The sequence below is a fragment of the Bufo gargarizans genome, unplaced genomic scaffold, assembly GCF_014858855.1.
Source record: "Bufo gargarizans isolate SCDJY-AF-19 unplaced genomic scaffold, ASM1485885v1 original_scaffold_1605_pilon, whole genome shotgun sequence".
Classification (NCBI taxonomy): Eukaryota; Metazoa; Chordata; class Amphibia; order Anura; family Bufonidae; genus Bufo; species Bufo gargarizans.
Genome location: NW_025334432.1, coordinates 170,685 through 195,862, shown reverse-complemented (window position 1 = coordinate 195,862; position 25,178 = coordinate 170,685). Strand labels below are relative to the sequence as shown.

General features: G+C 44.1%; 1 protein-coding gene across 1 annotated transcript in view; it reads right to left on the bottom strand.

Annotated features, from left to right (window-relative positions):
- Positions 1–25,178, bottom strand: part of LOC122923431 (Golgi integral membrane protein 4-like) — a 106,722-nt gene that overhangs the window by 8,119 nt on the left and 73,425 nt on the right. Inside the window, exon 7 of the mRNA XM_044274241.1 lies at positions 3,352–3,462. Coding sequence (XP_044130176.1) covers positions 3,352–3,462 — 111 coding nt within the window. The remainder of the gene's footprint in view (positions 1–3,351; positions 3,463–25,178) is intronic.

The following is a 25,178-nucleotide window of genomic DNA, read 5'->3' as shown; positions in this document are numbered from 1 at the left end:
ACCCGGCACCCCTGCTGAACAGCTGGTTGAAGAGAAGGCCACATGCCGTGGCAGTGCTGCCTTCTCTCATGGTTTTCGATGTTGACAGTGAGTAGGTGCAATTACAAGAAGCTGTCCCACTCACCCCTCTGGGACAACTCGGTCCGATACACTCGAATAGGAAGGAGCTGTCCCATAGAAGTGAATAGGACGGCTTCTTGTAAGTACACCTGCTGGCCACTGCGATGTTGATGGTGAGCAAGTATACAATGAAGGGAAGGCAGCGCTCATACAAGGGCACCTTCTCTTCAAACAGCTGATCGTCGGGGGTGCCGGGTGTCAGACCCCCGCCAATCTCATATTAATGACCTATCCTGAGGATAGGTTATTAATATAAAAAATTTCGGAAAACCCCTTTTAGCATCCGTTAGTTATGCACATTTTGCATCCATTTTAGCCATTTCCGTCTGAGATATGTTATATAAAAAAATAAAAAAAAATTTGTGTAGGACTGTTTTTTCCATTTAAAATAACAGATCTTAGACGGAAATGGCTAAAACGGATGCAAAACGAGCATAACTGATATTGAAAATACAGGATCCATATTTTTTCGTTCTTCTGATGGCTCAAAAGAACAGAAAACTAAACAGCGATGTGAGCCCAGCCTTATAGAGCTACAAGAAGCTGGAGGAGACTACAAACACATTGTTAAAAACCTGAGTATATACCAATCTACAACTGGAGAAAACTTTGGATTGTTGCTACTCTCCCTGGGAGTGGGAGTCCTGTTAACTCCAAGAGCACGATGAGCAATTCTAAAAGAGGGAAGAAAGAACCCAAGAGTAACAGCAATAGACCTACAAAAGACTCCACAAACTACCAAAACCTTTGTGTCTTAGAAAAACATTAAATAAGTATAGTGTTCATGGAAGAACAGCACTAAGGGTACTTTCACACTAGCGTTTTTGTTTTCCGGCGCCGAGTTCCGTCACAGGTGCTCAATACCGGAAAAAACTGATCAGTTTTATCCTAATGCATTCTGAATGGAGAGCAATCCGTTCAGTATGCATCAGGATGTCTTAAGTTCAGTCCCTCTTAAGTTTTTGGGCCGGAGAAAATACCGCAGCATGCTGCAGTTTTCTCTCCGGCCAAAATCCTGAACACTTGCCGGAATGCCGGATTCGGCATTAATTTCCATTGAAATGCATTAATGTCGGAGCCGGCCCCAAGTGTTCCGGCAAAACGGGTCCAGTTTTGCGGTCTGCGCATACCTTTAAAAATGAGAAAAAAAAAAATATAAATACTGGATCCGTTTTTCCGGATGACAACCAGACTGATCCGTTTTTCCAGATGACAAAAGACTGATCCGGTATTGCAATGCACAAATGCATCCGTTTGCGTCCGGATTGCCGGATCCGGCAGGCAGTTTCGGCGACGGAACTGCCTGACCGTATCCTCTGCCGCAAGTGTGAAAGTACCCTAAGGAAGCCACTGCTGTCCAAATAAACATATTGGGGCCCATCTCAAGTTTGCCCAAGACCACCTGGATGTTCCACAGTGCTTCTGGGAAAATGTTCTATGGACAGATAAGACAAAAGTTGGACTTTTGAGCAAAACATGCTATGTTTGGAGGAAAAGAAGACTGCACACCAACACCAAAACCTCACACCAACTATGAAGCATGGAGGGAGCATCATGACTTAGGGAAGCTTTAGAGTTGAGCGAAACAAGCTTTGGATGCTTCATCCGAAGTCACTTAGTTCAAAACTATGTAATACTGTACAGAGATTAGTCTCCGTACAGTATTAGAATGTATGGGCTCCGATGAGCCGAAGCAAGTTATTCGCGAATTCGTGCGTGACTTCACTTAATAACTTCGGTAGTTCATTTTAAAAAAAATGGAAAACCATTTTAAAACTTGAAACCGAACTCGTCTTCGGTTCCAACTAGAATTGAAGCAACTACTGAAGTTATTCCACATGCACGTCGTGTAGGACCGCGCTGCTTCTCAATTATCAGAAAGAATTCCTCCTATATTCAAGTCATAGGTATATTGCAGACCCAGGAAAAGTTGCTCTGTGAAGTATCAGAAAGGCGCATAGATAGTGAAGCACCATCGACAGTCGCATATAAAAAGGTTTATTTATACTTACAAACGTGATAGAGTTAAAAGCATATCAGCAATAAAGTCACCCTCGTATTCCTGCCTGACCCGGGTTTCGCTCATGCTTCATCAGGGGCGAAGCCCGGGGCCCCTGACGAAGCGTAAGTGAAACCTGGGTAAGGCAGGAATATGAGGGTGACTTTATTGCGGATATGCTTTTAACTCTATCACGTTTGCGAGTATAAATAAACCTTTTTATATGCAACTCTGTCGATGGTGCTTCACTATCTATGCGCCTTTCTGATACTTCACAGAGCAACTTACCCAGTGGGACAGTGTCTCGTGTGAAGATTGATGTTCCTTTTCCTGGGTCTGCAACATACCTATGGAGGAATATAGGAGGAATCCTTCCTGAGAATTAAGCAGCGTGGCCCTGTGAATTCTACCCACTTCACTTGGGGACCTGCAGCGCAATATCTACAGGCAACGTATCAGAGACTTTTTTATTATTGAAGTTATTCCAAGAAGTCACACATCTAAAGCTTGCTTTGCTCAATTCTAGATGCTTTAACACCTTGCGACCACAATCAGAGTTGCCACCCGTACAGAAATTCCTGGACAGTCCATAAAAATAGGAGACATTTTTCCAGTGTCCCTAAAAAGAAATTAGATGTGTCCGTGAATTTTTTTAGGCTGGTGGTACTTGACCAGGAAACTTTGATAGTAATTTTCAGTATTTTAGAGCACACAGTAAATGCTGGTAATGTGTTAAGTATTAGTATCTGACTTATAGACATGTACTACTTATAATCTTTATAGTTCATAATAGTTTTCCAATTAGCCCTTATAAAATGTTTGTCGTCAGCGATTCTTGGATAAATTGTCCAGAAAAGATAAAAATTGGCAACCCTGGAGGGAATAATGAATGAAAACATCTTGCAAGAGAATGTAAGGGCAGCAGTCCATGACCTCACGTTGATGAGATGTTAAGGAAAGCAAAAAGACAATGAACCAAAGCATTCTGGGAGTTGTAGTTTTTGGAGAGCCACAGGCTGAAGACCACTGAATTAGAGGACTGTCCATGATTTTGTGAAGAGAAAAATAGGAAGAACTTTCTTCAATCCAATGCAGAAGTACTGATGTGTACTCCTGAACAAATGTCACATCCTCTTATGTTTGATATCAGTGCACTGTCATGGTCTGGTAGGTGTCAGCTCTAGTGTTTGATGACAATTGAGGTCTTTTTGAAACATTCAGTATCCAGTTACCTTTTTAGTGTCTGCCAGGGATTGCTGGTGTTGTGTGTCAGTACTTGAGTCTTTGAAGCTTGGCATTCTCTTCAAAGCATCCTTCAACTGGCGAAATTCCTCCATCTGGGCCTAGGAAAGGCAAACCATATAGTAGATGAAATTTACAGTTCTGATAAGTTCCCGTCAGGGGGTCCAAATAATAATAGTGGTGAAAGATCTAATTATTCACAGACTGCCACCATTAAGACTTAGCCTTTATTGGATACCACGAGTTGGTTTCTCAACCTATATAATCCCGTTAGCGGACCGGGCTTATATCAAACTAGAAACTGGTGTCATCTTCCCCGGCTGAGGAAGCGCTGTTTCACTGGGGCAGAGAAAAGGCTCCCTCAGCTTGTTGCCTCTCTGTGCCCGTGTGGACAGGAGGAGTCTGTGAACACTGTACCAAGCTGACCTTACCTGCTCCTCAGGGACGGCGTAACGTCACGCCTTGGTAACCAGTGACTAGACCGTATCTTGCTGGCTCTACATAGTTGATGTCCGGCGGCAATGAGGTGCGATATTTGTCATACATACCATACAAATGTCTTCTAAAATAGGGATCAGAGTATAGGGGAAACAGGACCCTGATGTTTCCCTACTCTTTATACCCTGCCTACAAACGGAATGGCCGCCCCGATAGGAGGTTCTTGATACGGGATCTCCCCTATGTACCCTAGGAAGGCCCCAACATCAGGATAGAAGCAACCACCGCTGATACAGGTGAATATATGATTAACAAAGTCCCACAATTTGCCAATGCCCAAACAAATAGATATGTCAGATAGTGTAAAGATATACAAAATGACAATAGATCCACTTAGTCAAGATTTATTATGATCTTATATGGATCAATGCTAAAACAAGTTTACCAATGTATCAACCTACACCTACTTACACCATACCTCATAAATCCATATCAAACAGTGACACTGTCATCTCGGAAGAGAGTGGACTTACATGTACTCTCTCCATTCATCTGACTAGAGAGAGCACTTGTAATTACGAACGTGTAGTGTAATGAAGAGGACAGCGCTTGCATGGAGCGATACCTTCTCTTCAAACAGCTGATCGGCAGGGGAACCAGGAGTTGGACCCCCTGCCTATCAGATATTGATGACCTATCCTGAGAATACGTCATTAATATAAAAGCCCTGCACAACCCTTTTAAGACTGATGACCTATCCTCAGGATCATTATTGGTTGGAGTCCGACACCCCACACCCTCAGCTGTTTGATGAGAGGCTGCAGCACTTCACTGAGCACCACAGCCTCCTCACAGATTATCAAGCATAGTGCTGTATAGTGTATATGATTGAATGGGACTGTGCCGAGGCTAGCTCATGTGTTGCAGTCTCTTCAAACAGCTGATCAGCAAGAGTGCTGGAAGCCAGACTCCCACCAATCAGATACTGATGACCGATCCTGAGGATAAGTCATCAGTATTAGGCTACTTTCACACTAGCGGTAGCCTTCTCCGGCAGGCTGTTCTGGCGGGTAAACAGCCTGCCGGATCTGTGCTGCCGCTAGTGCACGCGTGCCGCCGGAGGTCTGCTCCGGCCCCATTGACTATAATAGGGTTGGGCTGGAGTTCCGGCGGCAGCGCGGCAAACATGCCAAGAGGCGGCCTGAATAAAACTACAACATGCACGCGTGCACTAGCGGCAGCACGGATCCGGCAGGCTGTTTACCCGCCAGGCGAGCCTGCCGGAGAAGGCTGCCGCTAGTGTGAAAGTAGCCTTAAAAGGGGTTGTCCGGGTTCAGAGCTTAACCTGGACATATCCTTATTTTCACCCAGGCAGCCCCCCTGAGGCTAGCATTGGAGCACTGGATCTCGGTACATCACTGGATCTCCAAAAAATGCTTTTGCCATGCGCGATTTAGCGCGGGGCAAATGAGAGCATCGGAGCATGAACTGCTCTGATGCTCAAGTCAGGGGGGCTGCCTGGGTGAAAATGGAGGTATGTCCGGGTTCAGCTCTGAACCCGGACAACCCCTTTAAACATTTAGACAACCCCTTCAATCACTGGGCAGCCAGAGGTTCATTTAAGTTTTTTTTCCCCGTTTTTATATAAATAAAGTTTAATCATAGCATAATAAAACATTCTGCAACTAAATATGTTTCTCTTCAATTCTGCACCGGTTTAAGGAACATCATTTGTAATGTGCAAACCCTAAGCAACCTTCTGCCAGCTAAACAGCCTGGGCTCCAGACTGATACATTGTAGCAAACCATCAGGACAGGAGAGAGGTTCCTACCGATACTGTATTTATCTCAGACTATGTCTACACTGGATACAAGGGCATCCACCTGATCATATGGCTACTAGAATACACCATCTAGAATCTAGAACTGTACCTAATGTAAGGTAAAGGTAATGTGACATGACTGCTGACATCCGGCATCATCTTAACAGAACTCATGTATCCCAGGGGCAGATTATTATTATTTCTGGGATCCAAGCAAAGGTATGTTTAGGGGACTCTGTCACATTGCTGAACTTCGCTCTATTGCACCGATAAGCTCCAGCCATATTAACACAGTGTAATGCCCCTTATGTGCCCCCAATACAGAATAACACACTCTTATGTGTACCCATCATAATATGGTGCCCCAACCTAATGTGGTGCCCCCTGACAAATACTCAACCAGTCCACAAACGGAACAGACCACTCACTGCAGATCTGCTCTGGTCTGTCTGGTGGGTAGACTTAGCAGGTGATCTGATGTCACTTTAAAACACCTGCCCGCGCTAAGATGCAGGGGATGTAGGTGAATGAGGTGCCGCGGCCAGGGGAACCCAGCTGCCAGGAGCAGCAAGGAGCCCCCTGAAATTTGGGAGCCCATGCAATTGCGTTGTCTGTGGAGGCCAAATCCAGCCTGCATGTACCTTTAAGAAACCTGTAGCATGTACTTCCCAAAAACCACAAGCATAATGTGCTTCATTTCAGAAACTGAAGGAAACCCCCAGGGAAGCTGTATGGAATCAATGACATCCTGCCAGTTCTGTCGATCAGACAATCACAGGTTACAAAGGACTGGAACAGTTACTGGTGAAAGCTTTTATACCATGCAGTGGGTATAAAGCTCAGGGCATCCTGCATACCCCCGAAATATCCTCACCAAGAGTGCAAAAGGTAAAATACACTGAAATGTACACATTAGAAACCTATGCCTTCCCAGATCACAGCAATCCAGTCCCAGTTGCGGTAAAGATTTCAACGGTCGCAGCGCAACTGCCAGGGTCAGACGGAGCTGTCACAGCATAGAGGTGCCTAGTAAAGATGACCGCATAACGTGGCACTACCCACTCGTAGTAAGTATGGGTACAATACAGAGATCGCCGCAGAGGTATGTTACTAGGCATTATTAGCGCATACATATTGCTGCCCATCTACCATTAGACATGACCGACATCAAATCTGACAACGGGGCAGAGCTTTTGACAGATATCAGCCTTTTCACTAATGCGTTTTTAGACAACAAAAAGAGTCATAGGGTAAGTAAGTAAATGTCTGTTTTCCCTTGCTTAGGGAAGGTAATGTGCTCACCTGTCAGAGTTGCACCTAATTGGGTGCAACTACAATGAAGGGTGAATACTCGTTGGGATTGGTTGGTGCCGCCGGTCTTGTCCAAAACACCCTTCGGTCGGGGCCAAACCGCCGATCGAGTGAGTGTGAAAGCTGTAGGTTAGCTGGACCGAGGAAGTCCAAGAAGAACGGACAAAGTAAAGGGCGCAAATCCACAACCAATGGTCAGAAAGAATTAGATTTAAATCAGAGACAACGCGTTTCAGGGTGCATGACCCCTTTATCAAGTCTACAGAAAAAAAAAAAAAATCAAATATATAAGGAAACATCGATAAAACTAAAAATAAAAATAGTATGTCTTCTCCCCTTGGCATCGCTTTTCAGCCTAGCACATAGCCTATGTTCTTTGACACAATCTCCCATGCAGTGCCAGTATATCAATTACACTACCTATCATTATTCACATGTTTGCCTGAATAAACTAAATATTATGGCCACATATATAACAGTCTGGCACCTAGGCATATTTAATTGGTCTGTAGAGGTGGGAAGCGACGCGTCCCTCCATACCTCATACCGATGGGCTTTCCACTCACATATACATATGTTTATTGTGTGCACATTTTAGGGTGTTCATTTTATCATGTATTTATTTTGTCACAAGTAATTTTTATCATCAATAGTTTTTTATTTTTACTTCTATATTTTTTTTTTTAATTTCATTTAATTACTTAAATACATGGTCAAACTATTTCTTTATTGCTACATTGCCGTGACATCTAACTATAGCGATCCTAGTATACAGCTAGTGACAGGCTTAAATTAATGTTAACGTTAAAGATGCATATAATGAATTTTTAGCCATCATTGCATTTTATCAATTGTGCTTTCACTTTTTATCTATTATTTGTATTAAGTCTTCCTATAACATTATATGTACGTGTATATTTATATATTTATTATTTTATGTGTGTGTACGCATGTACACATATATACTCCTATGCAATCAGGTTCGACTTTGGATATCTATTTTCATTTTTATTTATTATTTTTAGTTTTATCGATGTTTCCTTATATATTTGATATTTTTTTTCTGTAGACTTGATAAAGGGGACTCTGATTAAATCGAATTCTTTCTGACTATTGGTTGTGGATTTGCGCCCTTTGTCCGTTCTTCTTGGACTTCCTCGGTCCTGCTAACCTACACCTTTTCACTAATGGGAAGACTGCACTGTGTAAATCTGTTGCTTCATGTGTGGCCAGTTTAAAAGGGGTTGTCCATTAGAAAATTTAGAGGCATTAGTAGGGCCCTCCGTTCAGAATCCTCTTTTACTAGTAAAGGTAGAGGCCCCAAAAAAAGAGCAAGTTTCACTCCAAAGAACCTGGCACATCCATTAATTACACAGTCCACTGATCTCAGACAGTTTAATACTTCGTTTACCCCTGTGGTGGCGCTGCAGGGAAACTGGACACTTGCTACCAGGTTCCTGCTCAGATAACAGCTGACTGCTGGGGCTATCAGCAGCTGGACAAACTGATCAGCTTAACATTAGGGGACCCTTAAATCATAAAACGAATTGACTAGTAGAAAATTAGGTGATCAGCAGTATGTACACTAGTCACGTTTCTTGGAGTAGAAAAACGCGAGTTCTACTGGGGGGGTAACACCTGACTGCAGAAGATAAATTAAATCCATTTAAAAGCTTTGCAGCACTGTAAATAATGCAGGAAGAATGCGTCCCCCATAATAAGTATGTGAGAAGCGTACAGATACAGTACAAGATCAATACTGATACATATGTAGCACCGTACAGCCGGCCAAACACACTGTAGGGTACAATACAGAGAACTGGATATTCTGCAGAACAGAGACTTGTCAGACATGACCTACAGTAGAAGCATTACAATAATCAATCTAAAAATGTATGGGGGCAGACGGCGTGCAGAAATATGGAAGGATTAGAATTTTCTCATAAATATATAATCTCACCAACCCATGGAGAGTAGGCATTAGCAATTAGGGTCGGAAGAGGGGAACTCCAGGTGGCCGAATTATATATTTGTTCAATAGATGCACTGGCCCCCTTTGCCCAGGTTGTAGCTACTGACCTAATAGAATGGGCACCAAACTCTGAAGGAAGAGGACTGCCCTCCAAGGAGTGAGCTAGGGAAATTGCCTGTGTGATCCACCTGGCTACTGATTGAGCAGAAGGGCCTTTACCTTTCCTGTAATCGTAAGAACTGTATAAGCTGAGAAGACTGCCTTCAGTCCTGAATGAACCAAACATTCAAACAGTGAATCTATGCTTGTCTTCCATTCGTTTGAAAAGGACAGAAGGGATAGCAGAACCAACTCCTGTGAATGGTGAAACATAGATGACACCTTAGGCAAAAAAGAAGGATCCGGAGAAATATTAATCCTTTAAATTTCACAGTATAGGGATGGTCTATTGAAAAGGCCGTTATCTCACTAACTCTTCTAGCTGTGGTAATAAGAAGGCCAAATTAATAGAAATCTCCTCTACAGGTTCAAAAAGAGCTGAAGTGAGGGCAGTTAACACTACATTAAGATCCCAGGGAGAAGATCTATTTCTCTGGAGAGGTGACCATCTGCTTACTGATGTATTAAATCTTTTAACCCAAGGGTGTTCTCCTGAGGGAAAAAAAAAAATCAAGCAGAATACTAGTTAAAACCTGTACGTCAGGGCTACTAGGGCTAATTTTCTTACTCCAGCTTTCCTGAAAAAAACTCAGAACAGGCCAGGACATCAACAGGTCTATCAGCAAACTTACAGAAGGCCCTCCTAAGGTATATAGTAGAGGATACTTTTTTCCTGCTTGCCAGCAGGGTGGAGAGAACATTACATGAAAGCCCCTTCTTTGTTAAAATATGCCTTGCAATAGCCAGGTTGTCAAATGCAGATACTTTACTTCTGAATGGAAGACTGGTCCCTGACTCAGGAGCTCCTGGGTCTCCAGCAGGATTCAGGGAGTAGCTATGGACATCTTGGAAAGCCATGAAAACCAAACCTTCCTGGGCCAAAATGGGGCAATTACCATCACCGTGGCCCCATTTTCTCTGATCTATTTGAGAACTCTTGGCAGAGGTTTCAGAGGGGAACAGGCATAAAGCAACCCCTTGCTTCAAGATTGGGCAAACACATGTATCCCTAATAGGAGACCCCTGGATAGAGGCTGAATAACCTGTTCACTTTTTTGTTGGATCGCATTGCAAACAGGTCTACCTCCAAAGATCCCCAAACAGCCTCTATATGATTGAAAATGGCCCGATCTAGAGCTCATTCCCTCTGACACGGACGATTCAGAAGTTTCGTTTCTACATTCTCCATTCCTCTAACATGAACTGCGGAGAGAAAGCCTATGGACTTCTCAGCAAACTGAAAACTCAGATGGGAGAGGGACATCAAACCTGAAACTCTGGTTTGATGGCACACAACTTAGCATTTGAAGCCACATAAAGCCCTTTGGCTTAAGAGCTGGAGTGGTTATGTGCCGAATTTGAAAGGGCAGCAGCCATGGACAATAAATGTAGAGAATCAACTGAGGCATCAGCTAGAAAATCAACAGCATTATTAAGCACATGCATAGACGATAACTGATCTCTAATAGTACCTCCTTTAATACATGGCTAACTATTCTACATACAGTACAAATATGTATGTCAAAAACCTCTCTTTCTTGGCCCAACCTTCAAACATAGAATCTTGAAATGAGTGCCGCACCTTCTCCTTGTCCAACCACATAGTTGCTCTCACAGCTTTCACTAGGGCATTAGTTCCCCTGCAGATTCATCCTCAGAAGAATCCTCAGCAGACTTCTAGGCCAAACATTGCAGTCACTGGAGGGAGGACTAGAAGCCCCTGACCAACATTCCTGCTGACCTCTTAATTCCTGACTAGTTCCTTAATACTCCCCCATTAGAGATGGGGCTTCCTCCTCTACCAGTTGGTGAACACAAGACTGTCTCAATGGTTTTGCCCAAGCATAAGACAGTCTTTTCTTGCACCCCAGACAGACACTTTCTTTAGTTTTGAAGGACTTCTTAGATGATTCTTTTGAGACTTAAGTAATATACCAAAAGACTAAATCACTCAATTATAAGGGAAAAAAAAATGCTGGGGTAATAAATCCTTTATCCCACCGTGGTACCAAAGTCTCATTGCTGGTGTTAGTGGATTCAGCATGCTGACCTGACTCCATAATATATGAAGAACAAACAGCTTCAAAGCCAACCAGGTAGTAACTCCAAACTCCTTCTACAACCCGGTCTGGAATACAAAACTGGTTGGGCGTATCTTGCATAGCATGGGCTGAGAGCTGCTCCTGCATCCAGCATGCAAGTGATGACCACTTCCTCCACTTCTCTGCCCCGTCACAGAACGTTTTCATCACCTAGTGCATTCTTGTGCTCCTGAGGCATCAAGGCAGAAAGAAACTCCATGCTGGTGGACCACAGAGGAGTCTGTATTTATAGGGAGGGGAAGACAAGCCACTAGACTTGGCCATCGCTCCTAGTGGAGGCTTGTGCCGCTCAGGGTAACCCTCCATTTTACATTTCCACGGGGTGGGGGGTTCCTTTAGCGATTTAAATTCTCACTTGTCCTCAGTAGGAGAGTAAACAGAACTGAGGATAAAGAGATGGTTCCCTCCTTTTAAGTGATTCTGCTTAATTTTCCGTTAATTCATTCCATTTTCAGCTGGTAAATGGGTGAGAGGTAGCGCTTATTCAAGGGAGTGGAGTTTATTGGTCTTTGTGTCCTGGCCTCAGCCAGGAAAGAAGGCGGGAGGCTCCTGCTGCAGTTTGTTGTCTCACAGCCAGAAATATATACAATCTGATTTCTGTACATTTCTTAATTGCAATATCTACATAGGATCAAACAGCTTTAAAAGGAGTTATCCAAGACCTATAATGCCCCCCACCCTCCATATGCCCGGGCACCTCACACAGATTGTACTTACCTCACTCCCCGACACCCACGTTGCTTCTGATGCTTGCACGGCCACCGCTGCATCTCCCCATTGCATGGATGAAAACATCTGGCATTAGGGGTGGGCAACCAATAGCAGGCCGCGATGGGAAAGAACCTCCCTTGAGTCACCCGCGATGCTAGGGAGGCTCGTTCCCATCATGGCCTGCTATTGGCTGCCTCCCCACGTCGTGGATGTTTTCCTTCAGAAGCAACGCGGGTACCTGGGAGAGAGGTAAATGCAATCTGTGTTAGAGGCCCAGGAACATGGGGTCTTGGATAGGTCTTGGATAACCTCTTTAATTAAAGAACAAAAAAATAAAATAAATCTGCTCTACACCCCCCACCCCCTGAACAGAGTTATATTATAAGACCTGGTTGTCTAAGGTCACCACTAGGCTGTACATTAGTGTACATTATTTATATATACTGAACTCAGCAATAAACCAGTATGCAGTAGTAAAGAAGCAAAGACCATTAACCCCTTAAAGGTGTATTCCAGCTTGTTGATACTGGTGACCTATTCTCCAGATAGTCCTCACATTTAGATGCAATTCTGGTACAATTTATTAAAACCACAATCATTGAACAGTATAAATTAATTTATAAGTTGACACAGTATTAGTGCAGGGACTGGAAAGATGTTGACGTTTCAGTTCTAGCCAGGATCTTGATAACAACATGTCACACAGAGAAAGGTCAGGGGCATGAAGAACAAGCACACAGGCTGCTAGATATCTTGGAATAGTGCCAGGCTCTGCTGTGGGGCGCAGCTTGGGGCCATTCCAAGATATCTAGCACCCAAAGTGATTTTTATTCATGTCCCTGACTTTTCTCTGTGTGACATGGTGTGATCAAGGTCCTGGCTTACAAATCAATTCATACTGTTCAATCATAATATATTAATAAACTGTACCCTATTGCATCCAAATTTGGGGAATGCCGTGGTTTTCAGTTTATGGATTACTGTGCTATTCTCCACTGAGCACGTCCATGCTGTTTGCAGAGTACGTGCCCTCTACCACTTCTATTCTCCAGATAGGGCATCAATATCAGATTGGTGGGGGGGAAATCGGACATCCGGCCCCCTACACCCTGCCGGGACAGGAAACGAAACGGTGAACCGGACTGAAAGCAGACAGCTTCCTCCATTGTGTATTGGCTGTACCTGTGGCCGAGCAAGTTTAGATGGAGTGCATTCTCTCTTGTTGGCGAAGTCCTTTGTGCGCTCTACACAGCAGTCCTGTCCATAAAATGGCTGCCGATGGAGGATCATGTGACCAGGCAAATCAGTCTCCTCCATTAAAATACACTACACCTGCACTAAGCTCTCCAATCCTCATGTGCAGATGGCAGTCGGCCTTGAGTGGAGAAGGCCGACTGATGTGGCTGGAGTTACTTTTGCCTGGTCACGTGACCCTCCATCTGCGGCCATCTTAATGACAGATCTTCTGTGTGGACAGCACAGAAGATTTGCCCAACAAGGGGACAACTTATGAAATATAGCAAACGTCACAGAAAATGAACAAAGGCTATATTAGTAAGTGTCATACAGTAGAATCATTTAACAGACACATTGGTCAACAATAACCAGAAAGTGGCCAACCCCTTTAAACTTAAAGGGGTTGTCCGGGTTCAGTGCTGAACCCGGACATACCTATAATTTCACCCAGCAGACCCTCTGATGTTAGCATCGGAGCAAGGGCACTTTTATTTACAATAACACACTGCCAGGTGGAGGCTTCCTGGCAGTGGCGATTTAGCGCAGGGCAAAGGAGAGCAAGTCAGGGGGGCTGCCTGGATGAAAGACGATTACTCTTACCGGTAATTGGATTTCCCAATAGCCTCCACAACAGCACTCCAGGAGGGTGTCCTCGCCTCCCCAGGACAGGAAATAACGTAGAAGCTTAAGTTTAAAAGGCCCCCTCCCCTTACCTGCTTCAGTTAATAAGATAGGACTCGGTTAGTTAGTTGGTTCAAAACTGTATTGATATAATGACAACAACATAACATTCCACATAAATTATACCACTTGGGTAGGGAATCCAGTGCCGTTGTGGAGGCTATTGGAAAATCCAATTACCGGTAAGAGTAATCGTCTCTTTTCCCCGGCGCCTCCACAACGGCACTCCAGGAGGATTAATAGGGAAATAAACTCTAGGGTGGGATTACTGCAGATAAAACTTTCCTGCCATATGATAACTCATGACTTCTGAGTATATCTAACTTATAATGTTTGAAAAAAGTATTTGGATTTTTCCATGTAGCTGCTGTACATATTTGTTCTACTGAGGCCGAGGCGTTCTCCGCCCATGAGGCCGACACAGCTCTGGTAGAGTGTGCTTTTATCCCTTCAGGAGGGGTTAAGTTCTTCTGTAGATAGCAAAATTCAATCTGGATATAGTGCCTTTGCTTGCCGCTGATCCCTTGCACTGCCCCTGATATTGAAGGAGGAGATGGTCCGATTCTCTGAAGGTCGCTGAGATTTCCAGGTATTTTAGTAGACATCTCCTGACATCCAGGTTATGGAATTTCCTCTCCAGGTCAGAAGTTGGATTCTCACAAAAGGATGGAAGTGACACCTGTTGGCGGTGGAACCTTGAGGCCACTTTAGGAAGAAACATCGGGGTGTGTCTAAGAATAATCCGGTCTTCCAAAACTGTAAGATAAGGTGCTTTACAGGAGAATGCCTGAATCTCACCTACTCTCTTGGCTGATGTTATAGCCAGCAGAAAGGCAGTCTTTAAGGATAGGAGTTTAAGTGAGATCTTTTCTAAAGGCTCAAAAGGGTGCCTCCATTAGGACTTCTAGCACTAGGTTCAAGTCCCATGGGGGAATGGTCGAATGAACAAATGGGCATTTTCTGAATGCTCCCTTTATGAACCTCTTTATCAATGGAAGGTCTGCCAATCTTACATCAAGGTAGTTGCTTAAGTCTAAGACTTGTACTTTTATGGTGTTGGGTCTGAGGCCCCTATCCAGGCCTGCCTGTAAAAAGTCCAGTATGAGTGGGATATTAGTCTCCTGACTGTGGTATATCCTGTCTCCTGCAAATCTTAGGAAGGCTTCCCAAGTTCTTTTATAGATCCGAGAGGTAGAGGCCTTTTTACTGCATAGTAGGGTAGATATTACGGAATCTGATAGACCTCTTTGCTGCAAGTGAACCTGTTCACTCTCCATGCTGTTAAGTGAAGGTTTGCTACCTCTGGATGAAGTACCGGCCCCTGGCGTAGTAGTCCCGGATATGATGGGAGAGACCAGTATTGACCTGCCGACAGATTGTAGAGGAGGGGAAACCAGGATCTTTTGGGCCAAAAGGGGGCGATTAATATTAGTTGTGCCTTCTCCTCTTTTATTTTCATTAGCACTCTTGAAATTAGGTTGTACGGGGGAAATGCGTACAGGAGACCTTTTGGCCATGGACAGGACAGGGCGTCCACCATCAGTGGGTGATCCCTGTTGGAGAGGGAACCGAATAACTCGAGTTGTCTGTTTTTCAGGCTTGCGAAGAGATCTACTTTTGGTAGCCCCCATTTGAGTGTTATTTGTCTGAACATGTTGGGATCTAGAGACCACTCTCCCCCTTTTAGAACTTCTCTGCTGAGATAGTCTGCTATTTTGTTTTCCTCTCCTTTCAGATGAACTGCTACCAGGGATTTTATATTCTTTTCTGCCCAGCTGAAGATTTCCCCTGTCAATTTTTGTAGTTTTATGCTTCTGGTACCCCCTTGTCGGTTCAGGTAGGCTACAGTAGTAGCGTTGTCGGACAGTATCTTTACATGATGGGTCTTTATGAATGGAAGAAGATGTGTTAGCGCCTCCCATATTGCCGACAGTTCTCTTACGTTTGAAGAGGCTGCTGACATCTCTGGACTCCAGGAGCCTTGGATTACCTGACACCTTGTATGGGCTCCCCAGCCCCAGCTGCTGGCGTCGGTAGTTATAGTGATCTGGTTTTTTCGGTCGCCAAAAGACTCCTTTTTGGAGGTTTCTTTTTATTTTCCACCACAGGAGAGATATTTTCACTTTTAGTGGAATTTCTACCTTCCTGTTTAGAGAGCTTTGTTCTCCGTCCCAGGATTCTAGGAGAAACTTTGCAAGTTTCTCGTGTGATGCTGTGCCCATCGCACTGCGGGAATAGTGGATGTCAGATGACCTAACAGTCTCATGATGTCTCTTATGGTCACTTTCTTTGCTTCGCAAATTTTGGAGACCTTTTGGCCTATGTTTATCTGTTTTTCTGGGGGCAGGAAGGACATGAGATTGTGTGAATCTAACAGTAGAATTTTTTTCAGTTGACTGGGAACTAAGTCGGATTTTTGAGTATTTATTAGCCAGCCTAGCTCTGTCAGTCAGTTTCTCCTGCACCAGCTGTAGATGACCCTGGAGAACCTGAAGAGATGAGCCCACTATCAGGAGGTCGTCTAGGTATGGGACTACTAGGATACCCTGAAGATGTAGGAACCCTGTCACTTCGGCCATGATTTTTGAGAAAATTCTTGGGGCGGATGATATCCCAAAGGGAAGGGCCTGAAACTGGAAGTGAACCTCCCGACCTCCCAGAAGGAGGGCTATCCTGAGATATTTTTGGTAGGCTCTGTGTATGGGAACATGGTAGTATGCGTCCGCAAGGTCTATAGTTACCATGTAGCAATCTTTGGGTAGGGATTTACTGTGGATCTGATAGACTCCATTTTGAATCTTTTGTAGGTCATATATTTGTTCAGTTTTTTTAGATTGATTATTAACCTGAAGGATTTGTTGGGTTTTTGGATAAGGAATATGGGGGAATAGAACCCTTGCCTCTCCTGACCTTCTGGGACTGGTACAATAACTTCCTTTTTTAAGAGATGATATCTCCGACTCTAAGGCCTGTTGGCTTTCTGGTTTTCTTAATGGTCTGTTGATAAAGAAATGCTCTGGAGGAGTCGTATCGAATTCTAGCTTGTACCCCATGGATATAGTGTTTATAATCCAAGGGGCGGACGAGATCTTCCCCCAGGCTGTGGTAAACCTTCTTAATCTGCCCCCTACTTGATACCTGGCATCATTGACTGGGCTTAGAGGTCGACTCAGGGTTAAAAAGAAACACCCTTCTTCTCCCTCTGGAGGATTGCCATTTATTAGTGTTATCCCTCCTCTTCTGGTCTGTTCTATTTCCCCTTTGGCTACGAAAGGACCGACGTTGTTGGTAGAATTTTGATTCTGATGGAAACCCTTTCTTTTTGTCAGACGCTTTCTCTAAAATTTCCTCCAGAACTGAACCAAAAAGCTTATCCCCCTCACACGGAATGGCGCATAGCCTACTTTTTGAGCTAGCGTCTCCCGTCTAAAATCTAAGCCACACAGCTCTTCTTGTGGAATTGGATAGGGCCGCGGATCTCGCTGATAATTTCACCAGATCTGCAGATGCGTCCGACAAAAAATTACATGCCTGCTTAAGGGTAGGTATTGAGGCTAGGATTTTTTCCCTAGGAGTCCCTATTGCCAGGTGTTCTTCCAATTGGTCTAGCCACATTGACAGGGATCTTGATGTGCAGGTAGCTGCTATACTGGGCCTGAGCATGGCTGTGTTAGTCTCCCAGGTTCGTTTTAATAGTCCCTCACATTTTTCATCCATGGGGTCTTTAAGCAGGCCCATGTCCTCAAAGGGAAGACACGTCTTTTTGGATATTCTGGCGACCGGCGCATCAATTCTAGGTGTCTTATCCCATAGAACTGAATCCTCTTCCAGGAATGGGTATTTCCTTTTAAAGGAGGCTGGTATTAAATTCTTTTTTTCCGGATCTTTCCATTCTTTTTTAATTCAAGTTTTAATATTATGGACGGGAATTTTTTTTCTCTTTTTCTCTCCCAGTCCCTGGAACATCTTGTTCTGCACGGACTGAGGCTCCTTGGTCTCTTCAATTTTCATTGTGGCCCTGATGTCCTTAATAATCTCTCGGTTTCTTCTGGGCTACAGAGGGGTCTCCCTGATTCCTCTTCAGAGGATTCGGATCCCTCAAGAGACACTACCTCTCCCTCTTTGGAGTCAGGCTCCGGCTGATGGTGCAACACCTGAGATTTTTGCGAGGTGGAAGGCTGAGGAGAGCATGGAGGGAGTCTAGCATCAATTGCCAAATTCACCTCCTCTTTAATCATACCACGAATGGATTCCAGAAGAGAGGGCGATTCTTCTGACACTATTTTGTCCGTACACTTAGGCATAGTGATTTTTTGGTTTTAGAGGGTAGGGATTTTCTGCACATAGCACATCTCTTTTTAGACAAAGATTCCCCAGATCTTCTGGTGCTGGTATCCTGGCCCTGAAAGGTAATATTTGAACCTTTTTTAGGGCATGTAATAGCCTATGCTACCACCAGCACCACTAGTGAGGGAAAGAGTGGGAATAGAGTGCAATCTTCCACCCCCCCTAAACAGGGTTAACACATGAGGGAAGGAGGCTTACCGGGCTCTGGGCGGCAGGATCCACAGGTTTGCGAGTCTCGGGAGCTTCCACGGGAGCCGACATGTCAGCAAGTGAAGCAGGACGCCGACTCCTCGCTTCCCAGCTCTATATCCGCCAGTCCTCTGACGTCACACGCCACCGGAAGTGACGCCGAGGACTGGCAAGCTCACTTCCGCCTGTGCTTGCGCGTATGCGTTTGATCCCTCGTTCCTTTACCTAAGGAACGGAGGCCCGTGGCTGCCTTCAATGGACGGACTTACGCCTAAGGTACAGGGCAGTCCGTTACCCTCCACCTCTGCACGACCCTCCTGAACGGGGAATCCTCCAGGCCGTGCGCATTAACCCCCGCCAGAGCAGGAGCGGCTTCCACGCGATCCCGAGGACAGGAAACAACAAACTGAAGCAGGTAAGGGGAGGGGGCCTTTTAAACTTAAGCTTCTACGTTGTTTCCTGTCCTGGGGAGGCGGGGACACCCTCCTGGAGTGCCGTTGTGGATGCGCCGGGGAAAAATAGGGATATGTCCGGGTTCAGCTCTGAACGAGGCCAACCCCTTTAATTTTGAATGGCACAATTTTGGGTTACAAATAAGAGGTTTGAAATCTTATATTGAAAAGAAAAATTCTGTAATTTTATGGGTTTTGTTTTACGGGTTTGATTCACTGTATTCTGCATGTCACTTTGACACAGCTGTTTGATGGCTTGACGTTTTCATTTGTACCATTTTGGTGGCCAGAATTCTGCCTTTGGAAAGCGTGATTAACCCAAAAAAATTCTGATTTTTTTTTGTTTTGTTTTTTTGGAATGGCAGCTGACATAGCAACCCATCAGCACCCTGCATTAAGGGGTAGGAATGGGTTAAAGAATAACAAAGGCTCTTGTGTATGCCAGCTTTAGCTGATGTGCCACTTATAGGTTGTCCATCATCTTGGTTTCTTCATGACCCTCTAATTCACACTACAGTCTTAGTGTATATGTTAAGGAGCTTCACACTGCTCTCCCCGCCTCCTGCTTTTAATAGATTTTTATCTTTCAGCTCTTCAATGCAAGTCAGAGGAGAGCAATGTAAAGCTGAATCTGATAGGTAGATTCTGCATGGAACACACACAGATAGTATAGACCGTGTGAATTGGAGATTCATCTTCTATATCACTGCCCTCCTGGACTCCCATATAGGATAGAAATCATATCTTGAGCAGCACTCTTTATAAGAGAAGATACAGTGGTACAAGGAGGGCAGAGTTGGGCAGGGAGGGGCGCTGTCCAAGAGCTGCTAGATGGGATTTGATAGATGCTTATGTAATCCTGTAGTTTACAGGAAGTCAGCGACACAGGAGAGACTACACAAGAAAACAAGCTCAGGACTGGTGGGGAGATTAGAATCACGCGACACAGATGCCCATAATAAAAAAAAGAGTTCACAATGTACAGATGTAACCGATCTGGGATGAAACGAATGATGCTGCTAAAATATTGCTGATGAGTTGACATTATATGTCGAATACATTTCTTGACATGCTTCCTTAGCTGAAATTATACAGGAAACTTGGAGCTTTCTATCTGGACCTCTGTTAGTTATAAATACTGTGCAGACTAAGAAGTCAATATTAAGGCCTACAAAAAACACTGAATTAAAAGGTCAAACATTCACTTTAAGGAAGAGTAATGGGGATGTGGGATTTCTAAGTGGCATTTCCGCTCTAGTACACAAGTATATCAGGAATCTGAGGAATCAGCTAGGAGAGCTACTCCCACCACAAGAATGCAAACATTTCTCTCAGCTCAAGCCAAGACAGCAGAAATCAGAATCCCAGAATATGGGATTCATGTGAACTGAATGCTTAAACTTAAATCGGCCTAACTTTAGCAGAACTTTGGTCTTTATAAGATCCATGTGCAGCCAACATCCCAAAATAACTGCTCCAGTCACAAGGCAAGTTCATCATAATGAGGCAACTGCTTAATGGAACATTTAACACAGAAAATTAATAAAAAATTTCCCAGCAATTCGTTTATTAAACTCCTGCTCTCCTTTGATTTCTGTCATACTAGAACTAAGAAATCTATAAAGAAACTGGCAAGGAGATCAGTTGTTTCCCTCATCCTTACTGCCCTGTGTCTGCAGCAGGAGCCTCTCCTCTCAGTCTTGTCTGCAGTAGGACAAAAAGACCCTCTTAGACCTTCCCTGGCCAAAAATGGAACAGGTCAGGAGGAAATTTACCCGTGTTCTTTGTAAGATTTCTTCAAGACTTTCTTTCAGGACCATGTTGAAAATTCTGGTGTCAGACACACGGTGGGGTGAAATATATCTCCTGTTTACCGTGTCATTCATTTCTAGGTTATGCGTTTCTTCATGAGGAGGATTATGGGACAGACAGAAGATCCCATTACAGTTAGTCTAATGGTGCATTTTTCTAACAGAAGTTCTCATTATACGTCATCAACTAATTACTATACCATAGAATTAGTGTGAAGTCCCAAATTTAAAGCGACCACGGCTCCCCTGACCAGAACGGACTGCTTCACAGTAATACACGATACAGTTAGTTCCTATCTAACCATGGGTCTGTTGTACTGTACTCACATGAGTACAAATGCCCCTATTATAATCCGCCATTGCCTGTACCCAAGACGCAAGGGAGTGACCGATCAAATCCTGGACTTTACAGGACACACCCTCTAAGATTTCCTTGATAATCCCAATCTATTAAAGTCATCATGCCAGATGCACTGAACATGCCAACTAGGTCATTACTATCCAACTGGCGTGTGTCTGATACCCCACACCTCCGCCAATCAGCTGTTGTGCAGTACCTCTGGCACCAGAACTACACAGCTCCATCCACTGTGTAGTGGCCAGCAGACCTGAAACGATTACTCTAATTTTTTGCATTGAAGATTTGTTTGTACCATGTGACCATGGAGCGCGATTGAAGCGCTTGTTAATACCTTGGTCTCCCGCTGGCTGGCACCGTGATGCATTGTCCTCCTGACATACGTGCACTATATCCTGATGATGTGTGTAAGCGCTCACTGTGACCCGACGCTGCGTCACGTCAGAAGGACAGTGCAGCGCATGAAGAAGAGGATGAAAGAACTGTGGAGTGTCAGCAGTGCCCCTAGCAGGAAAGGTAAGCATTTGATTTCACTGGTGCTGGAGGGAACTGATGGCGCTGGGAGGGGACTGATAAGTTTTTATAAAAGGAAAACTTTCTTTCAATTGTTTTTTTCTTATTAGAGTACTCGATTTTAATCGGTAGAATACTTGATTACTAAAATAATCAATAGCTGCAGCCCTAGTGGCCAGACCTGGTTACTGAAGCACTGCTCCTACTGAAGTCCTCCAGTAACCAGCAACATCCTCTACACCAGGGATACCCAAACTACAGCCCTCCAGCTGTTGCAAAACTACAACTCCCTGCATGCCCTGAGAGCCTACAGACATCAGCCTACAGCAGGGCATGGTGGGAGTTGTACTTTTACAACAGCTGGAGGGCCACAGGTTGGGCATCCCTGCTCTATACAGAGGACAGGGCTGTGTATTATTAGCGCAGACTTCCAGCACTAGAGCTAATGTTGAACAGCTGATCGTGGGGGTACAAAAAGTGTCAGACCCCAGGCGATCAGGCAGTGATGGCGTATTCTGAGGATAGGCCATCACTTGCAAAAACAATAGGGAATCCCTTTAAAATTAAGAATCCAATAACTTCAGGTCTCTGAGAAGCTGAAAATGCTAAATAATTATGCAGATATCCTCCTGCTGCCTAATTAAATAGCATGTTCTGTAAACCAATTCCCTGTCGAGCTAGCCTGGTACTAGCACTTCATTTACTAAAGGGCTCCCAGAGGATCAGTAGTCTCACTGAGTCATGCAGAATTGATTTACAGCTTCATTTTCAAGACCACATGGATGGTAAATTGTCTGCTGCACTTAGGTTATCAGCGTTCAAGCAACAAACTCTAATACTTGAAATGACAAATGTAAATTTACAAAGTAGGTGACTATTAGAGGTGTTAAAGGGATGCTCCTTCCAGTGCCTGGCCTGGGTGGGTCTGAGGTACACCTGCCGAAGTCTGAAAGCAATTAGCACCTTAAGGACAAACAGATTTTTCCACCTCAAAAAGAACCAGTCACCCCTCCTGAAGTGTCTGTTTTAGCAAATACCTGCATTTTCTATGAAATAACAGTTCTGGAAATATTGTATTTAAGTTCTGCTATTCCTCTGTTATACCTCCTGGAAAAGTATGCACAACTCGTTCACAGGGTGTGTTCCTACACAATAGGACACTGTTAGCACTGATTGGATAGCATCAGGGTGTGTGGATTCATTCTTAGAGGAATAACAGAGGAAGGGAAATGTAAGTATTTACTAAAAGAGATATGTGGAGAGCCGCCACATCCTCAAGAGACCCCCGCATCCTCAAGAGACCCCCACCAATCAGTAAAAATGGGAAAGGGGGGGGGGGGGGGGGGGCGCGCAACACTCTAGAAATTTTTGCCAAACTGCATCACCGGGCACGGGTACAAATACACAGATATATCCCAACAACGATGAGCTGTCCTTTTTGATCATGCTGTCTCAACCAATGTTTTCATTATACTTGTTTCTAGGTGAACTGGGTGACAAGCAATATGGCTGCCACTAGAGCTGTTCTAGATGTCAATGGTTTTCCTCCTTTTCTAAAAAGCTAATTTGCCTTAAAGGGGCTTTCCAAATATCTTATACTGATGACCTATCCTCAGGATGGGTCATTAGTATCTGATCGGTGGAGGTCCTACTCCCGGCACCCCCGCTGATCAGCTGTTCGAGGGCTTAGTCCATATATAATGCTTGCACCTATTGTGTTAGTGCATTCTGTTTTGTTTTCTGTGATTCTTTTCATAAATGTAGCCATGCACATCCGCATATTCATTTATCATATCGCGCAGGATGTTTTTATCTTTGCTTTTTATCTTTTTTTCTGTGATTTTTGTTTAGTCTGTAGTATACACTTGAGGGAGTGGCACCTTCAAGTCTGAATGCGCTCCCATTTTATCCTGGGAGTGGCATTCTTGTGCATTTTGCCCCTCCTATGCCACAGGCGACCTTGATTAGGTGGTACATATAGCTGTACATGCTCCTCCTCTCATTGGTTGCTTGATGCACACAGAGATGACTAGGAGCAGCACACTATTTGTGCAGGGCCTGCTCTCCTCAATGTAGATGCCCAATGGCATAGGTAGGTTTAGAGTAGCACCTGCCTGACTGAGACCACCTTGGCGCTGGTAGGCGGGCACAGATGTGTTTTGATCAAAATATGTTGGCTGACAGTCTCAGATTTTATTATATCAGAGTGAGGGCCTAGTCCATATATAATGCTTGCATCTATTGTGTTAGTGCATTATTATTTGTTTTCTGTGATCCTTTTTTTATAAATGTAGCCATGCACATCCGCTTATTTATTCATCATATCGTGCATGATGTTTTATCTTTGTTTTTTTATCTTCTTTTGTGATTTTTGCTTAGCCTGCGGCACTGAACACAGATCACAATGTACCAAGACGAAATAAAACTAGAATACTCAGCCAGCTGGGAGAAGACTACGCCTCAGTAATGTATGTGCTCCCAGTCCTGCAGGATGTCTCAGTGGGTGTCCAGCAAAGCTTCAAAATTAGCAGTTCATCCATCAAGTGACCCTTAGACCTCATGACTGGACGGTGGCATACAGAGTCCTCAAGGACCTGTACTAGGGAAACATAGGCACTTCATGTGCTCCCATACAGCACTGTAGGGTCATCACGATACCAGCATTAGGACTTTAATACCGATACCAAGTAAAGTAACATGATGCTCGACACCAAAATGATACTTTGCATTTTCAGCGATAAAACCAGGTGTGCATTAAAAAAAAAAAAAAAAAAAAATCTGACTTGCACGGCTATTAACAATCCGAATGAGCTTCTTTTAAAATGGGAGTACCACTTGTCCATGGAGCTGACACAGTGTAAGAGAACTGGGAGTATCACCCTTCTATAAGAAGGCAATGCACTCAGCTGTGTATAGTGTACTCTATAAGGGATGGTATGCTTACAGCTGGATGTGACATTACCACCACCCTGAGCTGCTCTATAGGAGTACTAGTTGTCATTGGAAGACAGGACTATTTCAATGGCAGCCAGGAATACCACCTTCTATGTAGAGCAATAGACTGTATAATATACTATATAGGAAATGGAAGGTTTTCAGCAGGCTATTACAGGACTACCATCCTGTGCTGCTTTCAGTGGGAGTACCAGTGGTTGTGTGATTCATTTCATAGAGCCCATTACAAAAATGTTTAAATATATATTTTTCCAGTAGAATAAAAATGCTTTAATGCTTTTTTCGTGGTATATAGACAAAGTGCACACAGGTATGCTTGGAATGTGTCTGCAATCTTCTATGGGGCAATGCTTAGGCCTCTTTCACATGAGCGTGTCTGGATGCATTGTGGCAAACCCGCGCGAGTAAGTAGTTTTGACTGAGATTGCGTTCCGTTTTTATCGCGCTGGTGCAATGCGTTATGCACGTGCGTGATAAAAAACTGAATGTGAATACAGAATGCATAGAATAATAGGGCTGGAGGGGTTAAAAAAATAAAAATAAAATTAACTCGCCTTAATCCACTTGTTCGCGCAGCCGGCATCTCTTCTGTCTTCTTCTTTGAGGAATTAGGACCTTTGATGATGTCACTGCGCTCATCACATGATCTTTTACCATGGTGATGGATCATGTGACGGACCATGTGATGCGCGTCATCAAGGGTCCTATTCCTCAAAGAATAAGACAGAAGAGATTAAGTGGATTAAGGAGAGTTAAATT